At 38.5% G+C, this 21,082-nt stretch overlaps 1 protein-coding gene across 2 annotated transcripts in view; it reads left to right on the forward strand.

Annotated features, from left to right (window-relative positions):
- The window catches only part of nek10 (NIMA-related kinase 10), a 39,077-nt gene that overhangs the window by 11,200 nt on the left and 6,795 nt on the right, over window positions 1-21,082 (forward strand). The window contains exons 13-30 of one of the 2 annotated variants that reach the window (XM_057833853.1): window positions 1,056-1,183; window positions 1,307-1,368; window positions 1,433-1,504; window positions 1,565-1,629; window positions 1,707-1,809; window positions 1,879-2,007; window positions 4,716-4,853; window positions 4,927-4,972; window positions 6,340-6,461; window positions 6,756-6,858; window positions 6,942-7,017; window positions 11,522-11,651; window positions 11,729-11,799; window positions 11,909-12,116; window positions 13,254-13,323; window positions 16,476-16,532; window positions 16,599-16,714; window positions 16,785-16,895. In XM_057833853.1, the coding sequence (XP_057689836.1) occupies window positions 1,056-1,183; window positions 1,307-1,368; window positions 1,433-1,504; window positions 1,565-1,629; window positions 1,707-1,809; window positions 1,879-2,007; window positions 4,716-4,853; window positions 4,927-4,972; window positions 6,340-6,461; window positions 6,756-6,858; window positions 6,942-7,017; window positions 11,522-11,651; window positions 11,729-11,799; window positions 11,909-12,116; window positions 13,254-13,323; window positions 16,476-16,532; window positions 16,599-16,714; window positions 16,785-16,895 (1,807 nt within the window). The remainder of the gene's footprint in view (window positions 1-1,055; window positions 1,184-1,306; window positions 1,369-1,432; window positions 1,505-1,564; window positions 1,630-1,706; window positions 1,810-1,878; window positions 2,008-4,715; window positions 4,854-4,926; window positions 4,973-6,339; window positions 6,462-6,755; window positions 6,859-6,941; window positions 7,018-11,521; window positions 11,652-11,728; window positions 11,800-11,908; window positions 12,117-13,253; window positions 13,324-16,475; window positions 16,533-16,598; window positions 16,715-16,784; window positions 16,896-21,082) is intronic. The other variant, XM_057833854.1, reaches the window with a different exon arrangement.

The raw sequence follows: 21,082 nt of genomic DNA on the forward strand, positions 1-21,082 counted from the left end.
GTATCCCATACCATGATTTTGCCAGCACCAAAACTTCACTGTTTTTTGAGTGAATCTCGGATCCATGCGGGCTCCAGTAGGTCTCCTGCAATAGTTGCGGCGACTGTGGTGTAATTGAATGGAAGATTCATCTGAAAAATCCACCTTTTGCCACAAAACAGTGAAGTTTGGTGGTGGCAAAATCATGGTCTGGGGTTACATCCAGTATGGGGGTGTGCAAGAGATCTGCAGGGTGGAAGCCAACATAAATTGTCTGAAATATCAACAAATCTTAGCTGCCTCTTACATTCCTAACCATAAAAAGGAACAAATTCTGCAGCAGGATGGTGTCTGAAATATCAACAAATCTTCAATCTCTACCTCAAAGTTCCTCAAGGCAAAGATCAAGATCCTCCATGACTGGCCAGCCCAGTCACTAGACAGGAACAGGATGAAAGAGGAAGCATGGAAGACGAAACCCAAGAATGTTGATGAACTCTGGGAGGCATGCAAGACTGCTTTCTTTGATGTTCCTGATGACTTCATCAATCACTTGTATGAATCCTTGCCGAACAGCATGAATGCAGTCCTTCAAGCCCATGGAAGTCATACAAAATATTAAATTTGGATCTCACAGCACCACTACTTAATTCGCTTATGTTATGAAACATATTTTTGTATTTGAAGTACATTTTTTGTTCAGTTTTCACACTACTTTCTGTAGGCGACAAAACTTTTGTCTTGCCAAAATTTTACCTTTATGTCTTCATTAAATGATAAATCTTTTTTTCAGTGAAACAAATATATTTTGTACATTCAACATCATTTGGGAGGTTCTTAGCTTTCATACGAGCCATTTCTGAAACCAATTGAATCATTAAAAGTCAGGTTATTAGCAATTGTTTCTACAAAATGGATAAGCAACAAGACTTTTGTCAGGGACTGTATACCCACATACAAATTAAATAATAAAATTATCATCACATTAATCAATTAATGGCTAAAACATGCACTTTTCCTTCTACACCCAATAAATTTGATTGTTTTTCTGTACTACTAATCATATATTTTCACAGCAACAAGCAGTTTTTCTGCAACCGCTCATCTCTCGAGACGCCTACGAGCGCCGACACAACCAGCCAAAATCGTACGCGGGACGATACGGAACTTATTGAAGAGTCCGACATCGCAGCCGTGCAGTCAGGTCAGGCAACAACTCGCACTCGCAAATTTTTCAGTGCTATGTATGTTGTGCGAGTTAGCAGATAATTACGCTTTGGCTAAAAGGAAGCTAACTATGCCACATTATTTTATTTTTCTTATGCAGCCTGCTGCACAGCTCTAACCGAGCTCAGCCTGGACGACTCATGCGCTCATCACATCGTGCAGGTCTCTAAATTATAGTCATATATTTAAGGATTTTATTAAAAAAACTATTAATTCTGTCCCTCAGGAAAATGGAATCTATATACTCGCCAAGCTAATTTTACCCCAAATATCTGGGCCCAAAGTGTCATCTTTACAGGTAGGAGTTGTAAATCGAGCATATAACATTTACTTTTATCATGAATCATTGTGCTGGCAGTGTTACGCATTTCGGGCGCTACGCTTTCTATTCGGCGTGGAGAGGAACAGATGTCACTTTAAGAGGTCCCTATAACATCATGCGATCAAGTCGATTTTTGAGGTTTTTAAGTGTAAAGTTGCTTTTTTCCTCCTATTTTTAGACTCTTTCCCGCGGATCTTTACGAGGCCTTCATTGACGTCGGCCATTACGTGCGGGACTTGGAGGCCTATGAGGCTCTTCGAGTCAAAGTGTCGCAGTATTCTGTAAGAAGAGAAGAGGATTCTAATTATTTGTTGACCAAATTTAAAAGTTTTTTTCGGGCTGTGTAAAAGGAGGAAGAGCTGGAGAGCCTTCGAGCGAGCATCACTGCTGTGGATCAGAACCAGCCCGCGCTGAAAGTGATCAACGGCTATGCGGTACTTGAGCATCTCGGCACCGGCGCCTTTGGAAGCGTTTTCAAGGTAGATCTATTCAAAACAGGGTTTCCCCTACATGTTAAATATTGTGGCGTAATACAATGTCTCTCATACCTCTCCTTGCTTGGCCAAACGGTACCTCGATGTACGTTTGTGTGGAAATGTAGTTCACGAACAACAGCAAAAAAAATATTCACCTTCCAACCAAAACTAGTAAAACTCTTTACACGACAATTAGAATTTCCCCCGACACCTTGAATTGGGTCCATTACAAGGGCATAGGTTTGGTCTCAATATTGGTGGGGACAATATAATAGTATAACCTGCATGTACACTTTTTGCTGGGGACAGGACATTAATAAAACCAAACTGATTAGGTGAATGGGGGTCAGGGCTACATTTCTCACCAATATGAACTTAATTAATTGATACGCTAAATGATCAATGCAAAATTAAATCTGTATTGACTTGTACCAACTTTCACGCCGCAAATTTATAACGTTTTAATCCGATGATTTTACTTAAATCTATTCAAATATTTTTTTCCATCTTGTTTTGAGTGTTAAAGACTAACAGATTAATGGGTCAGATTATTCAATTTACTTTAGGTAAATATTACCATTTGTTCTTATTAAGCCCATACATCTAAAGGTTGGTCATTTTTCAGCAAGAGGGAAAATGATTTCAAATAATGTAGTGAACAATATCACTTCTTGAATTAAGAACATTTCTCACGAAAAAAAGCGTCTTTTTTTTTTTTTAGATTAAATATACTCACTTTTTGCTTAAACTAAGAGTGTTAAGATTAGCTGTTTTTCTTATTTCAAGAAATCTGAGTAAAATTTACTTGAAGCACAGCCAGATAATTTCACTTTCACAAACTGGGAATTTAACTAGTCATCAGCCAATCAAACGTGCGTTTGAGGGGAAAAAAGGTGTTATTGTAAGTCTGAACATAATAAAAGTAATTCACTTAATAATGGTAGGGTCAATTCTATCCTTACAAAATACGTGAAGACAATCTAAAGGTTGCCTAAAAGTTGGTGGGGACAATTTGAGCATCCTGAAAAGTTCCTAGTGTTATGGCCCTAACGTTCCTATGCAAACCTACGCCATTGGTCCATTAACAGAAGGACTAGTATTGTTGTGTTAATGTAGTACATATTAGGGCCAAACAAAAGGAAAAAAGACTACGAGATGTAAGTAGTACTATTGCTACAAGAAAAAAAAAAGTCGTATTATTACGTAGGGTAATGTAGCTGTAATCAGCTACGCATTTTACGTACATGTACCGTCGCTGAGAGCTACAACATGAGCCTGGCTAATGAAATATTTCAAATAAATCTTTGTTATGGTTCTTTTTGGGAAACAAAATGTGGAGAAAAATTCATTTATCATGATATGACACAATTTTACCGTGGCACGACATGGTGAGGCGGTCCGACTCCAATGCAGCCCACCACCGCAGTTTCAAAAAATCCTAGGGGATACCCTGCAAAAGTTATCATCAATCAGGGCTGGGTAGACAAGACAAAAAAAATACTCAAGTAAGAGTAGTGTAACTTCAAAATAATGACTCGACTCAACATAACCTTATGACTTGACTCGACTCGCTCACAACAGGTAAGATTCAGGAATTGCAATTGTCTGCTAATAAGTATTTTTGTCCTAAAGACTCAGACAGGCAGCCAAAAACAACACTCTCGACAGGTAAGGCTTATTTAAAAAATTGGGGATCGGCCAAAAAAAATGGTGATTGGTGCTGTAACGATTACTCGATTAAATCGATTATTCGATTAGAAAAGAAAAAAGTTCTAATTTAATTTTGCTGCTTCGATTAATTGTTTCATTACAGTGACGGTGCAATGGTTTGTTTTTAAAGTGTTGTACTTTATTTAGTTTAATGGATTTGGGAGGATACACTGCCCTCTGGTGGCAACTGTGAATATTAAGTAAGTCTTATCTGGCTGAAGAGCAGCTGCTCCCTGTTAAGGCCAACATAAGGCTGTAAGTCTTTGAGCTAATATGTTGTGTAAAAGGTTAATTTAGCAGTTTTTGGTTGAAATATGTGTTGAAAGATTTGTTGAGAAATGCTAAAAAAAAGTTAGCATTTTATAGCATATAAGGTAGCGGACTTTTGCTATTTAAGTTAGCTTAATTTGATCTACTAAATTTACATATCAATTCGACTAATTAGACATTTAAACTCCAAATGTTTATGTTTAAAGCTGTTATTGTCAAAATGTGTCTTTTTGCTCACAGTTTTACATGTGTTTGTGTTACAGCTTTACAAAAAATGAATACCGTCACATTTAGTTAGGACGGAACAGGTATATTTTAAATAAATGATTGAGATGCATAAAAAGTGGCAAATCAATACAAATTGTTAATACATTGCCAGAGTTTTCATTAAAATAATTTTTGTACTTAGATCTTCATCTATGTTTTTTAGACCATTTTACCGTTTACCCTCAGGTATTTTAATTTATTTTTAAATGTATTGAATGCTCTTTTGAAGTGCAATCCTGCTACCAAATTTAGGTCATAATTCATGTTATTGCAAGCTTTGTTGTTTTACATCTCATAAAATTATTCCGCAATGCATTTAATTTTTCTTATCCGATTACTCGGTTAATCGAACTAATTAATCGATGGATTAATTTATTACTTAAATAATTGATAGCTGCAGCTCTAATTGTGACCGGTGCAGCCCTAGTTGTGATCAATTCAATGATGTTCCATGGCGGGTCCAGGCCCGCAAGCAGAACACTGGGAATCTTCTGGCCCTGAAGGAGGTCAACCTCCACAACCCAGCGTTTGGCAAAGATAAGAAATCGCGAGACTGCAATGTGGAGAAGATCATCGCTGAGTTGGCTATCATCAAAGAACAGGCTAGAAATCCCGAAATAGGATCATGTGTGGAATATTTTTTTTGTCTGAATGAATCGTGATGATGTTCTACAGATGGCCCACCCGAATATCGTCAAGTACTACAAGACCTTCCTGCAAGGTGAAGCTTTCTTTGGATTATCACATATAGTCCCTGACAAAAGTCTTGTCGCTTACCATTTTGTAGAAACAATTGCTAATAACCTGGCTTTTAATTATTCAATTGGTTTCAGAAATGGCTCATATGAAAGCTAAGACCCTCCCAAATGATGTTGCATGTACCAAAATGTATTTGTTTTACTGAAAAAATATTTATCATTTAATGAAGACATAAAGGTCAAATTTTAGTAAGACAAAAGTTTTGTCGCCTACAGAAAGTAGTGTGAAAATTGAACAAAAAATGTACTTCAAATACAAATTTAACATTTTGTATGACTTCAATGGGCTTAAAGGACTGCATCCATGCGTTTGGGCAAGGATTCATACAATTTTTTGATGAAGTCATCAGGAACATCAAAGAAGCAGTCTTGCATGCCTCCCAGAGTTCATCAACGTTCTTGGGTTTCGTCTTCCATGCTCCCTCTTTCATCCTACCCCAGACATGCTCAATGATGTTCATGTCTGGTGAAACTTCACTGTCTTTGGAGTGAATCTCGGATCCACGCGGGCTCCAGTAAGTCTCCTGGAATATTTGCGGCGACTGTGGTGTAACTCAATGGAAGATTCATCGGAAAAATCCACCTTTTGCCACAAAACAGTGAAGTTTGGTGGTGGCAAAATCTGGGGGTGTGCGAGAGATCTGCAGGGTGGAAGGCAACATAGATAGTCTGAAATATCAACAAATCTTAGCTGCCTCTTACATTCCTAACCATAAAAAGGGACAAATTCTGCAGCAGGATGGTGCTCCATCGCATACTTCAATCAAGATCCTCCAGGACTGGCCAGCCCAGTCACCAGACATGAACATCATTGAGCATGTCTGGGGTAGGATGAAAGAGGAAGCATGGAAGACGAAACCCAAGCATGTTGATGAACTCTGGGAGGCATGCAAGACTGCTTTCTTTGATGTTCCTGATTACTTCATCAATAAATTCTATGAATCCTTGCCGAAGCCCATGGAAGTCATACAAAATATTAAATTTGGATCTCACAGCACCACTACTTAATTTGCTTATGTTATGTAACATATTTTTATATTTGAAGTATATTTTTTGTTCAATTTTCACACGACTTTCTGTAGGCGACAAAACTTTTGTCTTGCCAAAATTTGACCTTTATGTCTTCATTAAATGTTTTAGTGAAACAAATATATTTTTGTACATTCAACATCATTTGGGAGGGTCTTAGCTTTCTTATGAGCCATTTCTGAAACCAATTGAATAGTTAAAAGTCAGTTTATTAGAAATTGTTTCTACAAAATGGATAAGCGACAAGACTTTTGTCAGGGGCTGTAGAAGGTAACGTACGAGTTGATTGGCTTGTTCTTAGACGACAAGCTGTACATTGTAATGGAGCTGATTGATGGAGTTCCATTGCTGGAACGTTGCAATTCCCTAAAGGAGAAGCGGCAGAGATTCACAGAGGAATTAATATGGACCATTTTCATCCAGGTGACATTTTTAGTTGTCTTAACACTAGAAGTCCCAGAGAATTCTTGTACTCCTAATAGTCCCAAGCAATGGCCGATTTGGCCTCTACCCCGGAAAAACCCAGAGGTGGCTAAAATGGCCCAAGTGCTTTTGAATTGGCAAGTCATTGTCCAGCAGACAAGAGCCATTCATATATGGGAATATTAGGAGTAGTTGTCTTGGGGAAAGGCCGATTCGGCCTTTGCTGGGTTTTCTAGTGTTAAAGTTCCTGTAGTTGATGAATGAGATGTTGGCGTGACTTCATGTCATCCATAGATGTGTCTGGCTCTGAGGTACCTCCACAAGGATAAGCATATCGTCCACCGTGACCTGACGCCGAACAACATCATGCTAGGCGACAACCATAAAGTCACCATCAGTAATGATTTTGAAGGATGACATCACCATCAGTCACGTGACACTTGTTAGATGGGCTATCTCTATCTCTACTCTTGCCGGCAGCTGACTTTGGCCTCGCCAAGCAGAAGCAGGAGAACAGCAAGCTGACCTCGGTGGTGGGAACCATCTTGTACTCCTGGTCAGGATACATAACCAACATTCTGCGTGTTTTTTTACTCTTACAGTATCTCAATTGCTGCCATTGACGGTGCTAGACGTGCAGTCCATTTTGAATAGGCGAGGGCGAATCCCAGGCAAATTGGATTGTTCGTCTCGCCTGGCAATGGCACTTAAATATGACGACTTTAAGCTTGTGTTTCCTATTTAACTGAATTTGATGTCAGTCGTTGTCATTAGCAGGCAATGCGTTAAGTAGGCCTCAAATGTGTATGTGGTTGAGATGTGCGTGGTTATCATATATACGAGGCTAAATGTCTGATGCGTGCCATGAGCCGATAGGAATCGGCATCATCACTTGTCGGCCATTTTGCGTACTTGGGTCCATTCGATAAACAACGTTATCGTCAATGGAGGGCGTAGTTTAAAATAGCAACCGATTGCTCAATTTTCAACCGACTTTGTCATAAATGTCAGTGATGCAGTCAATTTACTCCAACCTTCAAAAATAATTATAACTTTTTAAAACATTTTCATTGACTTCATAATGTATTCACGGGACACGGGGTGCAAGGCCGATTCATAGGGGGCCTATCTCCGTCAAAGCTGACCGAGTGGAAATGCAGACAAAGAGCTTTTTCTGTGAATTCTTGTGAATAAATGCTTAAATCCCTAAATTCTTTATAGATATGGACGTAAAAGAGTCTCAATTCTTGGTTAAAAGCAAAATAATCGTGCAGATAGCATTTATTTTACGTAAATATGTCGAATGTGTTGCTAGTTAAGTCACTGTGGCGGCCCCCTTAGAACAACAAAGAGCTTTTTCTGTTGAAAATTCTTGTGAATAAATGCTTAAATCCCTGAATTCTTTATAGATATGGACGTAAAACAGTCTGGATTCTTGGGTAAAAGCAAAAAAACCGTGGCGGTAGCATTTACTTTACGTAAATATTGCGAACTATGAGGCTAGGCAGTAAGGGAATTAGAGGCCGCCATATGTAAACAAAGAGCTTTTTCCGTTGAAAATTCTTGTAAATAAATGCTAAAATCCCTGAATTATTTATAGATGTGGACAGTCTCGATTTTTGGTTAAAAGCCAAAAAAGCTAGCACTTATTTTTCATAAATATGTCGAATGGGCCCCTGCTAAAAGCTTTAAATAGCTTCTTTGGAGTGTCTTTTTCGCCCATCTTATCATGTGAACTGCTTGCGTATGACCATGTACAGTATTTTGATGTGCGAATAAACTGAACTGAATGTGCTGCTAGTTAAGTCACTGTTGCGGCCCCCTTAGTACAGCAAAGAGCTTTTGCGTTGAAAATTCTTGTGAATAAATGCTTAAATCCCTGAATTTCTTTATAGATATGGACGGGGACGTAAAAGAGTCTCGATTCTTGGTTAATAGCAAAAAAAAAAAAAAACATGAATAAACTGAACTGAATGTGCTGCTAGTTAAGTCACTGTTGCGGCCCCCTTAGTACAACAAAGAGCTTTTTCTGTTGAAAATTCTTGTGAATAAATGCATAAATCCTTGAATTCTTGATAGATATGGACGTAAAACAGTCTGGATTCTTGGTTAAAAGCAAAAAAAACGTGCTGGTAGCATTTACTTTACGTAAATATTGCGAACTATGAGGCTACTCGGTAAGGGAATTAGCGGCCGCCACATGTAAACAAAGAGCTTTTTCCGTTGAAAATTCTTGTAAATAAATGCTAAAATCCCTGAATTATTTATAGATATGGACGTAAAAGAGCCTTGATTCTTGGTTAGAAGCAAAGAAAACGTGCAGATCACATTTATTTTACGTAAATATTGCGAGGTATAAGGCCAGTGAAGTAGTGGCTAATTTCTCCCATTGATTTTTTTCACGTTTCAAAGTGCATGCATGGTACGAAAAATGCAATAATTACCTTGAATCCTCGGACAAATCACTCCTGAGACAATCCTTTCTGTTTGTATGCGGTACAGCTTTTGTACTTTTTCAACATAAATCCGGCGTTGGGTTGCTTCATGTGTCGTTGCAACAGACAGAACAACTGAAGCGGATTGTGGGATGGCCCCCTACTTGAAGGCATTGTGCACTGACGGTTCAATCTGACCTGTCAATCATTATGAATTCTATGACATTTTCAAGAACCAGCCTGATTCATAGCCACGTTAACACAGATTGTTAGATTCCGAATCATTTTTCAATCTGTCAGGAACTCAGCGAGTATTGAAAAATTGTGTTGTCTGCCCCAAGATGGCTGCCACATACCTATGTAAATTATATATAAATGCTATTTATGGAATTGTACACTTGTGTGCCTGTGTGTTAGGTTGTGTTTGTGTGGCTGCATGAAGGCTTGCTTGTGTGTCTAATTGTGTGTTTTTGTGGTTGTTTTTGTTTGTGGTTATACAGTATATGTGCATGCATGTGTGGGGGAAGGGGTTGTGTCTGTCCGTGGTTATGTGTGTGTGTTGGTGTGTGAATGTTCATGTGTTTTCTTCTGTGTCTTTGCACACCATTGTGTGTAGTCGCGGTTCTGTGGTTGCTATACAAGTGTTTCCGTGGTTGTCCATATTTGTGGTTATGTGTGTTGTTGTGTGATTGTGTTTGCATGTGAATGTGGGTTCGGTTGTATGGTTGAAGTATATGTGTGTTTACATGGTTGTGTGTGTTGAGGTGCGATTGCGCGTGTGTGTTTGTGTGTCCATGCACATGGTTGTGTGATTTATATACATGTTTGTGGTAATTGTGTGGTTGCGATTTATTTGTGTTTATGCGGTAGTGTGTGTGCATAAGGTGTTGTGTTTGTGTGTTTGGGGGAGTTGTGTACGTGGTTTTTGGTTGTTGTGTGAGGGTTTTTTGTGTGTACAGTACAGTCCCTGACAAAAGTCTTGTCGCTTATCCATTTCGTAGAAACAATTGCTAATAACCTGACTTTTAATTATTCAATTGGTTTCAGAAATGGCTCATATGAAAGCTAAGACCCTCCCAGTCCCAAATGATGTTGAATGTACAAAAATATATTTCTTTCACTGAAAAAAGATTTATCATTTAATGAAGACATAAAGGTCAAATTTTGGCAAGACAAAAGTTTTGTCGCCTACAGAAACTAGTGTGAAAATTGAACAAAAAATGTACTTCAAATACAAAAAAATGTTACATAACATAAGCGAATTAAGTAGTGGTGCTGTGAGATCCAAATTTAATATTTTTTATGACTTCCATGGGCTTCGGCAAGGATTCATACAATTTATGGATAAAGTCATCAGGAACATCAAAGAAAGCAGTCTTGCATGCCTCGCAGAGTTCATCAACATTCTTGGGTTTCGTCTTCCATGCTTCCTCTTTCATCCTACCCCAGACATGCTCAATGATGTTCATGTCTGGTGATTGGGCTGGCCAGTCCTGGAGGATGTTGAGCACCATCCTGCTGCAAAATGTGTCCCTTTTTATGGTTAGGAATGTAAGAGGCAGCTAAGATTTGTTGATATTTCAGACTACGTATGTTGCCTTCCACCCTGCAGATCTCGCTGGTTGCAGACAATTAAAAAACCGTGTGGCATTTGCCAAGGCCCACAGCCTGTCAAAAGGATGGACACTGGAAAAGTGGCAAAAGGTGGATTTTTCAGATTAATCTTGCATTGAATTACACCACAGTCGCCGCAAATATTGCAGGAGACCTACTGGAGCCCGCATGGATCTGAGATTCACTCAGAAAACAGTGAAAACAGTGAAGTTTTGCAGGGTCGAAGGCAACATACATAGTCTGAAATATCAACAAATCTTAGCTGCCTCTTACATTCCTAACCATAAAAAGGGACAAATTCTGCAGCAGGATGGTGCTCCATCGCATACTTCAATCTCTACCTCAAAGTTCCTCAAGGCAAAGAAGATCAAGATCCTCCAGGACTGGCCAGCCCAATCACCAAACATGAACATGATGAAAGAGGAAGCATGGAAGACCAAACCCAAGAATGTTGATAAACTCTGTGAGGCATGCAAGACTGCTTTCTTTGATGTTCCTGATGACTTCATCAATAAATTGTATGAATCCTTGCCGAACCGCATGGATGCAGTCCTTCCAGCCCATGGAAGTCATACAAAATATTAAATTTGGATCTCACAGCACCACTACTTAATTCGTTTATGTTATGTAACATATTTTTGTATTTGAAGTACATTTTTTGTTCAATTTTCACACTACTTTCTGTAGGCGACAAAACTTTTGTCTTGCCAAAATTGGATATTTATGTCTTCATTAAATGATAAATCTTTTTTCAGTGAAACAAATATATTTTTGTACATTTAACATCATTTGGGAAGGTCTTAGCTTTCATATTAGCCATTTCTGAAACCAATTGAATAATTAAAAGTCAGGTTATTAGCTATTCTTTCTACAAAATGGAGCAGCGACAAAACTTTTGTCGGGGACTGTATGTCTTTTCATGTGGTCGTTTGTTAGAATATGCTTATTTATATGTTTGAAATACATGTGTTTGCGGTGTTGCATGATTTTTTAAATTCTGTGGTATGTCAGTCCTGAGGTGGTGAAAAACGAGCCTTACGGCGAGAAAGCCGACATTTGGGCCCTGGGCTGCGTCCTCTTTCAGATGGCCACTTTGGAGCCGCCATTTTACAGTGACAACATGCTTTCGCTGGCCAGCAAGGTGGCCTCCTCAACAAACACACACACTTGTAAAAGTGAATGAATCCCCATGATTGTGTTATTGTTGTTTTTGTATAGATCGTGGAGGCCATTTATGAGCCCCTGGAAGACGGAGTTTATTCTGAAAGGCTGGAGGACATGATTGCATGGTGCTCCAAATATCATATGAAGTCATTGGCTGCCATTGACGGCTATTTATCTCAAAGGCTATTTATCTCAAAACATGATTATTCATATTTTTTTTTATAAACCCCCAAGGTGTTTGAGTCCCGACCCAGAGCGGCGTCCAGACATCGTAGCGGTAGGTTCTCGGATCGCTGACCTGGCGATGATGCGGATGGACGCTTTGTACGCGTCGCACAATGCATTGGAGAGGCGAGCAGAGCGGGATAGGAAACGGGCGCAGAGGTATTTCCTGGAAGGACATCGGGGCGGGAAAACCTGCTCCTGCTCGGTTAGGCCTCAGGTAGGTTAAAAAAAAAATCATTAAAAATATATATCCAGTGGGGCAAATAAGTATTTAGTCAACCACTAATTGTGCAAGTTCTCCCACTTGAAAATATTAGGGAGGCAAGTAATTTTCAACATGGGTAAACCTCAACCATGAGACACACAATGTGGGAAAATAACCTAGAAAATCACATTGTTTGATTTTTAAATAATTTATTTGCAAATCATGGTGGAAAATAAGTATTTGGTCAATAGCAAAAGGTCATCTCAATACTTTGTTATGTACCCTTTGTTGGCAATAACGGAGGCCAAATGTTTTCTGTAACTCTTCACAAGCTTTTCACACGCTGTTGCTGGTATTTTGGCCCGTTCCTCCATGCAGATCTCCTCTAGAGCAGTGATGTTTTGGGGCTGTCGTTGGGCAACATGGACTTTTTCAACTCCTTCCACAAATTTTCTTTGGGGTTGAGATCTGGAGACTGGCTAGGCCACTCCAGGACCTTGAAATGCTTCTTATGAAGCCACTCCTTTGTTGCCCTGGCGGTGTGTTTGAGATCATTGTCATGCTGAAAGACCAAGCCACGTCTCATCTTCAATAGCCTTGCTGATAGAAGGAGATTTTCTCTCAAAATCTCTCGATACATGGCCCCATTCATTCTTTCCTTTACACAGATCAGTTTTCCTGGTCCCTTTGCAGAAAAACAGCCCCAAAGCTTGATGTTTCCAGCCCCATGCTTCACAGTGGGTATGGTGTTCTTCGGATGCAATTCAGTATTCTTTCTCCTCCAAACACGAGAACCTGTGTTTCTACCAAAAAGTTCTATTTTGGTTTCATCTGACCATAACACATTCTCCTAGTCTTTTTCTGGATCCTCCAAATGCTCTCTAGCGATCTTGCTTGTTTGTAGGTGATCAAATACTTATTTTCCACTCTAATTTGGAAATAAATTCTTTTTAAAAATCAAACAAAGTGATTTTCTGTTGGTTTTTTTTTTCACATTCTGTGTCTCATGGTTGAGGTTTACCCAAGTTGACAATTACAGGCCTTCTTTAATCTTTTCAAGTAAGAGAAGTTGCACAATTAGTGGTTGACTAAATACTTATTTTTCCCACTGTATCTATGAGTAATATTTTTTACTTCATTATCTTCCAGGAAGAAATATTGATAAATGGTGAACTTGCAAACTTTCTTCCGAGCCAACCTGAAGAGAATCTACGTTTAGGTGACATGACTACCTTCAGTTAGAATTGCCACAATTATTCGTGTAATTGAAAACTAGTCAATTATTAAATGTATAACTGTTTTAATAGTTGATGAATTGTTTAGAGACATTGTTTGCCTAAAAATTGTCCAAATCCATTTTTAAAAAATCCTTTAAATTGTAAATATTCTTTTTTTGTGTTATTTTCTTCTACATAATTTATATACAGTGAGGAGCAGAAGTATTTGCACCCCATGTGATTTTGCAAGTTCACCCACTTAGAAAATAGGTAGAGGTCTGAAATTTCAATCATAGATGCATTTCCATTTATAGAGACATAATCTACAAAAAAAACCTGAAATGACACTTCATGATTTTTTAGAATAATTTATTTGTAATTGACTGAGGTTCATAAGTACTTGTACCCCTCAGAATCAGCAATAATTATGACAAAGAGTTTTCAATCTACCTTAAAAAGTCCACCTTTACCTCATGAGTAACCATCCACCCACCGCCTGTTTAAGCTCATAATTGTCACATGTGCACCCCGCAGTCAGTCATAATACAACTGCTACCATGGGAAAGACAAAAGAGCTTTCAAAAGACACCAGAGAAAAAATTGTTGAGCTTCACAAAGCTGGAAAAGGCTATGGGACAATTGGAAAGAAGCTTGGTGGGAATAAATCAACAGCAATTGTTAGAAAATGGAAAAGGCTAAACATGACTGATAATCTACCTCGGACTGGGGCTCCATGTAAAATATCTCCTTGTGGGGCATCACTCATAATGAGAAAAGTGAGGGCTCAGCCTAGAACTACATGACAGGAGCTGGTCAACGTACGTGCAATAGTTTAAAATCATGCATTGCTCAGAAGATTCCGCTGTTGAAGCCAGTACATGGGAAGGACCATCTGAATGATGCAGAAGGGTCATGGGAGAAAGTCACGTGGTCAGATAAGACCAAAGTAGAACTTTTTGGTGCAAGCTTTACTCATCGTGTGTGGAGGAAAAAGAAAGATGACTACAATCCCTAGAACACCATCCCCACTGTGAAGTATGGGGGTGGAGACCTCATGCTTTGGGGCTGCTTTTCAACAAAGGGGACAGGACGACTGTGTCAGGGAAGTTCAAGTTTGAACCCCAAGACAAGTAGCAATCAATAGCTCAAATATGAGAGAAATGAATCAGACACAGCCAAGGATTGCCTGCTTCAAAGACTTTATAGAACACAAGATATATATCAGGGGTACAATGGCGTGATCCGGCCAGGAGCCGTGGAGTACAAAGAGAATACAATGTGAGCAAAGTCCTTGACTTACTGTGAAACAGAAGTGAAACTTATTACAGCCCAACCTGGGGATTTTCATCAGAAAAACATCCTGAACTACGACCTTGGGAACTTAGCCGTAGCTGGTACGAGAGGGAGTAAAATCAGATAAGGCAGTCGACAGAAACTCTTTGTATTATGTTCAAAGAAATACATTTGGATACAGCCTCACAAAGGAATATAGTATCACAGCAGTTATGTGTTTTATAAGCATGAATAAAATATTCTTTCACAGACTGTACTTTATAAAGCAGAGGATGAATTGTGAAATGTATCGTCAGATTTTGAGCCATAACCTCCTTCCCTCAGTCAGAGACCTGAAGATGAGTCCTGGCTGGATCTTCCAACATGACAATGATCTGAAGGGCACAGCCAAGCTGACCAAGGAGTGGCTGCGTAAAAGGCTTATCAAAGTTGCGGAGTGGCCTAGCCAGTCTCCAGACCTCAATCCAATAGAAAATCTTTGGATGGAGCTGAAACTGTGTGTTTCTCAACAACAGCCCCGAAACCTGACAGATCTAGAGAAGATTTGTGTTGAGGAATGGGCCAGAATCCCCATTTCCATATGTGAAAACCTAGTAAAGGAAGAACTACACAAAAGCGTCTGACCTCTGTAATTGCAAAAAAAGGCTTCTGCACTAAATATTAGCACTGATTTTTTTCGGGGTACAAATACTTATAAACCCTTGTAAATTACATATAAATTATTGAAAAATCATACAATGTGAGTTTCGGATTTTTTTTTAGATTATGTCTCTATAATTGGAAATGCATCTATGATTGAAATTTCAGATCTCTATTTTCTAAGTGGGTGAACTGGCAAAATCACAAGGAGTGCGACTACTTCTGCTCCTAACTGTATTTTAATATAAATTTTTTTCAATGAGGAAAAATGTAAATATTGAAAACAGAAAATATGTTCTTATAAGGGCTGTCAAAATTATCGCGTTAACGGCCGGTAATTAATTTTTAAAATTAATTACGTTAAAATATTTGACGCAATTAACGAACATTTCCCGCTCAAACAGATTAAAATGACAGCACAGTGTCATGTCAACTTGTTACTTGTGTTTTTTGGTGTTTTGTTGCCCTCTGCTGGCACTTGGGTGCGACTGATTTTATGGGTTTCAGCACCATGAGCATTGTGTAATTATTGACATCAACAATGGCGAGCTACTAGTTTATTTTTTGATTAAAAATTTTACAAATTTTATTAAAACGAAAACATTGAGCGGGGTTGTAATATAAAATTTCTATAACTTGTACTAACAGTTACCTTTTAAGAACTACAAGTCCTTCTATCCATGGATCGCTTTAACAGAATGTTAATAATGTTAATGCCATCTTGTTGTTTTATTTTTATAATAAACAAATACAGTACTTATGTACAGTATATTGAATGTATATATCCGTCTTGTGTCTTATATTTCCATTCCAACAATAATTTACAGAAAAATATGGCATATTTTATAGATGGTTTGAATTGTGATTAATTATGATTCATTTTAAGCTGTGATTAACTCGATTAAAAATTTTAATCATCTGACAGCCCTAGTTCTTGTTATTTTTAAAAATGTACAGTAATAATTTTAATTTATGTAAAAAATACAATTAAAAAAGGGAAATTTGATTTATAGTCGTTGCAATAAATGAAAATAGATAGTCAAAAATCTACTTTTACTTTGAAAAAAAAAGTAAAAAAATTTTCTTCGTGCATCATTTTTTTCCCCAACTAAAAGAGTAAGATGCCAGTAAATAAACTGTGATAACCGACTATCAAAATAATCATTTTTGGCAGCCTTGTTTTCTTCCTGACACAACGAATACATCATTTCAAATTTTTCAGAAGATGCCTCGGATCACGAAGACGTGAAAAGTGAAGACACACAAACGCCACACTACAGTCAGTTAATTTCTTTCTTCAACATACCTAAAATAGTCTTTTTAAAAAAATCATTTATGTTTTAAGGATCCAAATCTTCTGCCCGTGCTGGGATTTGCGTCTCCCAGAGGAACCTTCGCCAGATCGAGGACCCCATCCACAAGCTGCTTGAGCAACTACACAAAGTGCTGTACGTCACTCAGGTACGCCATCAATATTCAATAACATACATTTTCTCCTGACATGAAACCAAATTGAAGGTAAATTTTCCAGCTTCCGCCGTCATCTCGTCACGACGTCAAGAGGAGGCTAGTGGAACGATTTAAAAAGTCCCTGTTCCAGATCGGCAGCGACCCGCACGACCTGAAGACAGAACTCAGCAAGGTTGTGGTTAATAATCATGTTTGTTTGCAACTGGATCCAAATGGATCAAACATCTATCCCTGTCAATGGCAGCCAATAAGTCAATGGTATTTGGATCACATGACATGAAATTGAGTGGGTACAAAAAATATAGGAACAATGCCTAGAGTTGATCAGGAATTTGGCTATTTTGGTTTGAAAATAGGGCTGCAGCTATCGATTATTTAAGTAATCGATTAATCTATCAATTAGTTAGTTTGAATAATCGAGTAATCGGATTAGGAACATTTAATGCGTTGCAGAACAAATTTTAGGAGATGTAAAACAAAGGCTTGTAAGCTAGCACTTTCAAAAGAACATTAAATGCGAATACAAAATCAAATTCCTGAGTGTTTTTTCAAACTTTGCAGAATTGCACTTTCATTTCATAAGAGCAATTAATGCATTAAAAAATATATTAAAACATCTGAGCTTAGCCTTGAACGGTATCAAAAAATAATAAATGGGGATCGAAGTACAACAAAAGGACAATTGGCTAATTTGCATTGCAAAAGCTTAATTGCTATAAAAAGCTAACTTTTTTTTTTTTACAGTGTTCTTAACAAATCGTTCAAACACATATTCCCATGAAAAACGGCTAAATATACCTCTAAACTAAAATACAAATAGATAAACAATCATATTAGCTCAAACAAAAACTTACAAACTCATGTTGGTCTTAACAGGGAGCAGCTGGATCCAGCAATGTTAGATGAGTTATGTCATATTAACTGTTGCCTCGAGAGGGCAGCGTATCCACCCAAAATCAATAAAAGTATATGCAAATACCTTCAAAACAAACCATTACAACGCCACTCTAATGAAAGAAGTCCTCAAAGCAGCAAAATTTGATTCGAAGCTTTTTTGTATTCGAATTACTGGTCCTTCTAAAAAAAATAGCATATTGTGATAAAGTTCATTATTTTCTGTAATGTACTGATAAACATTAGACTTTCATATAGTTTAGATTCATTACACACAACTGAAGTAGTTCAAGCCTTTTATTGTTTTAACATTGATGATTTTGGCAAAAAAGTCAAGAAAAACCAAAAATCCCTATCTCAAAAAAATAGCATATAATGAAAAGGTACTCTAAAGAAGCTACTAACCTAATCATCTGAATCAACGACTTAACTCAACACGGCAAAAGATTCCTGAGGCTTTTAAAAACTCCCAGGCTTGTTCATTACTCAAAACCGCAATCATGGGCAAGACGGCCGACCTGACTGCTGTCCAGAAGGCCATCATTGACACCCTCAAGCAAGAGGCTAAGACAAAGAAAGAAATTTCTGAGCGAATAGGCTGTTCCCAGAGTGCTGTATCAAGGCACCTCAGTGGGAAGTCTGTGGGAAGGAAAAAGTGTGGCAGGAAACGCTGCACAACCTGAAGAGGTGACCGCACCCTGAGAAAGACTGTGGATAAGGGCCGATTCCAGACCTTGGGGGACCTGCAGAAACAGTGGACGAGTCTGGAGCAGAAACATCCAGAGCCATCGTGCACAGGCGTGTGTTGGAAATAGGCTACAGGTGCCACATTCCCCAGGTCAAGCCACTTTAGCACCTGAAACAGCGGCAGAAGCGCCTGACCTGGGCTACAGAGAAGCAGCACTGGACTGTTGCTCAGTGGTCCAAAGTACTTTTTTCAGATGAAAGCAAATTTTGCATGTCATTTTGAAATCAAGGTGCCAGAGTTTGGAGGAAGACTGGGGAGAAGGAAATGCCAAAATGCCTGAAGTCCAGTGTCAAGTACCCACAGTCAGTGATGGTCTGGGGTGCCATGTCAGCTGCTGGTGTTGGTCTACTGTGTTTTATCAAGGGCAGGGTCAATGCAGCTAGCTATCATGAGATTTTGGAGCACTTCATGCTTCCATCTGCTGAAAAGCTTTATGGAGATGAAGATTTCATTTATCAGCACGACCTGGCACCTGCTCACAATGCCAAAACCACTGCTAAATGGTTTACTGACCATGGCATTACTGTGCTCAATTGGCCTCTCAACTCTCCTGTCCTGAACCCCATTCAGAATCTGTGGGATATTGTGAAGAGGAAGTTGAGAGACAACAGACCCAACACTGTGGATGAGCTTAAGGCCGCTATCGAATCATCCTGGGCCTCCATAACACCTCTGCAGTGCCACAGGCTGATTGCCTCCATGCCACGCCGCATTGAAGCAGTCATTTCTGCAAAAGGATTCCCGAACAAGTATTGAGTGCGTAGCTGATATAATTAATTAAAGGTTGACGTTTTTTGTATTAAAAAACACTTTTTTGCATTGGTCGGATGAAATATGCAAATATTTTGAGATAGGGATTTTTGTTTTTTCTTGACTTTTTTGCCAAAATCATCAATATTAAAACAATAAAAGGTTTGAACTACTTCAGTTGTGTGTAATGAATCTAGAATATATGAAAGTCTAATGTTTATCAGTACATTATAGAAAATAATTAACTTTATCACAATTGCTAATTTTTTGATAAGGACTAGTACTTGAGTTAATCGATTAATCGTGGCAGCACTATTTGAAAACAGGCGTAACTAATCAAATACTACAGGATTATCAAAATAAATGACAACTGATTATTCGTTCAGATCATTGGCGGAACAAATGTGAACAGGGCCTGGGTGCGGGGAGCACAAATGGGATCCCCCGAGTGGATCGTCCAACAGGGGACTGGGGGTTATGGACAATTACAATTCCACTTTTGCAGGCCCCTCAAGACGATCGTCTGGTGTGTGTGTGTGTGGTGCAAGTGGAATTTTTTTTGAGGGGCCCCTACAGACAACCGGCCAAGCGGCTGACAGAGATATTTTAACACTTAAACACTATTATAGACCCCGTACAGGCCCGGGCGTGACACCCCGCTAAGTTCTGCCCCTTGTTTAGCTCTAAATGATTGATTGTTCACCTTGAAATTGTTGCTTTTTTTAGCCACTTGATTAGCTCCATCAGTAAGTCAAATCTGTGGAAGAAGGAGGTTATGTATTCAATTTCGTATGTCCGTCTGGCTAATTAGATCAAAAGTCAAAGGTCACAAAGATCAGAATTATGTAATTAGATCAAAAGTCCAAGGTCACAGATGTCAGAATTATGTTTATGTTTAAGCTAAGTCAGTACTTCTCAAACAGTTGGGCACGCCCCCATGCCTTGTGACCTCGCGGGACATACTCTTTTGCCGTACTAGAATAACATGTAATTGCACATCCAGTCAGTGGGTGGCAGTGGCGCGCTCATTTCCAGACCGTGCGCAGTATCTTTGTTAAAATAATTAAAATAATGTCATATGACAAAGCGTACGTAGCATTTGGCTTCACTTTTAATACAGTGGGCGATGAGGAAATGCTGTGTCCAAAAAGGTTGGCAGCGGACAGCATGAAGTGAAATCAATGAAAACATCACTTAAAGACATTAAACCCCAATCACATTGATAAGCCGCTCGAATTCTTTTCAGCGAAAAAGTGACGAATATTGCCAACAATCGTACAGCTTTGTGAGTGCTACATGGGTAAACTAGTGAGCACTGTTAGCATCATACAAAGTGGCCTACCAAGTTGTCCAGTGCAAAAAAAAAAAAAAAAAAAACATGGACGATACAATTGCTGCAAAAATAAAAACTGTTGGTCTGTCCAATGACACTCGTTTTTGTTTTATTAGTTTTTTTTGGCATATTGTGGTCTAAGTTAATGTCGCTAATAAATTTGAATTTATGATCATTTATTGATTTTATTTGATTTTAGGGTAGCACGATATCCATTTTTTGAAACCGATATCGATAACTTCCTGCTCCTCAAGGCCGATACCGATACGATAACCGATAATATATATATAATTTTTCAATGTATATTCACCTGAGTTTTAGAACACCTGTAGGTCAAAAATACTAGTGGTTGATTCAGCTTAGATTTGCCTTTGACTAAACCAGAATTTTCATGATGACATGAACATTATTATAATGAAAAAAACAAAGACAGTAACAAAACTTTGCATACTGGAAAAACAGGAGTGGAAACAAACGCACAAATCCCAATCCGACACCGTGCCAAAAATACTATTAATAGGGCCGATAATATATTAAGTTATCGGATTTATTGGGATGACGTAATAATTCCAATTATCGGACTGATAATTATCGGACCGATAATTATCGTGCACCTCTATTAGATTTTACTTTT

Source organism: Corythoichthys intestinalis, chromosome 4, assembly GCF_030265065.1.
Source record: "Corythoichthys intestinalis isolate RoL2023-P3 chromosome 4, ASM3026506v1, whole genome shotgun sequence".
Lineage (NCBI taxonomy): Eukaryota > Metazoa > Chordata > Actinopteri > Syngnathiformes > Syngnathidae > Corythoichthys > Corythoichthys intestinalis.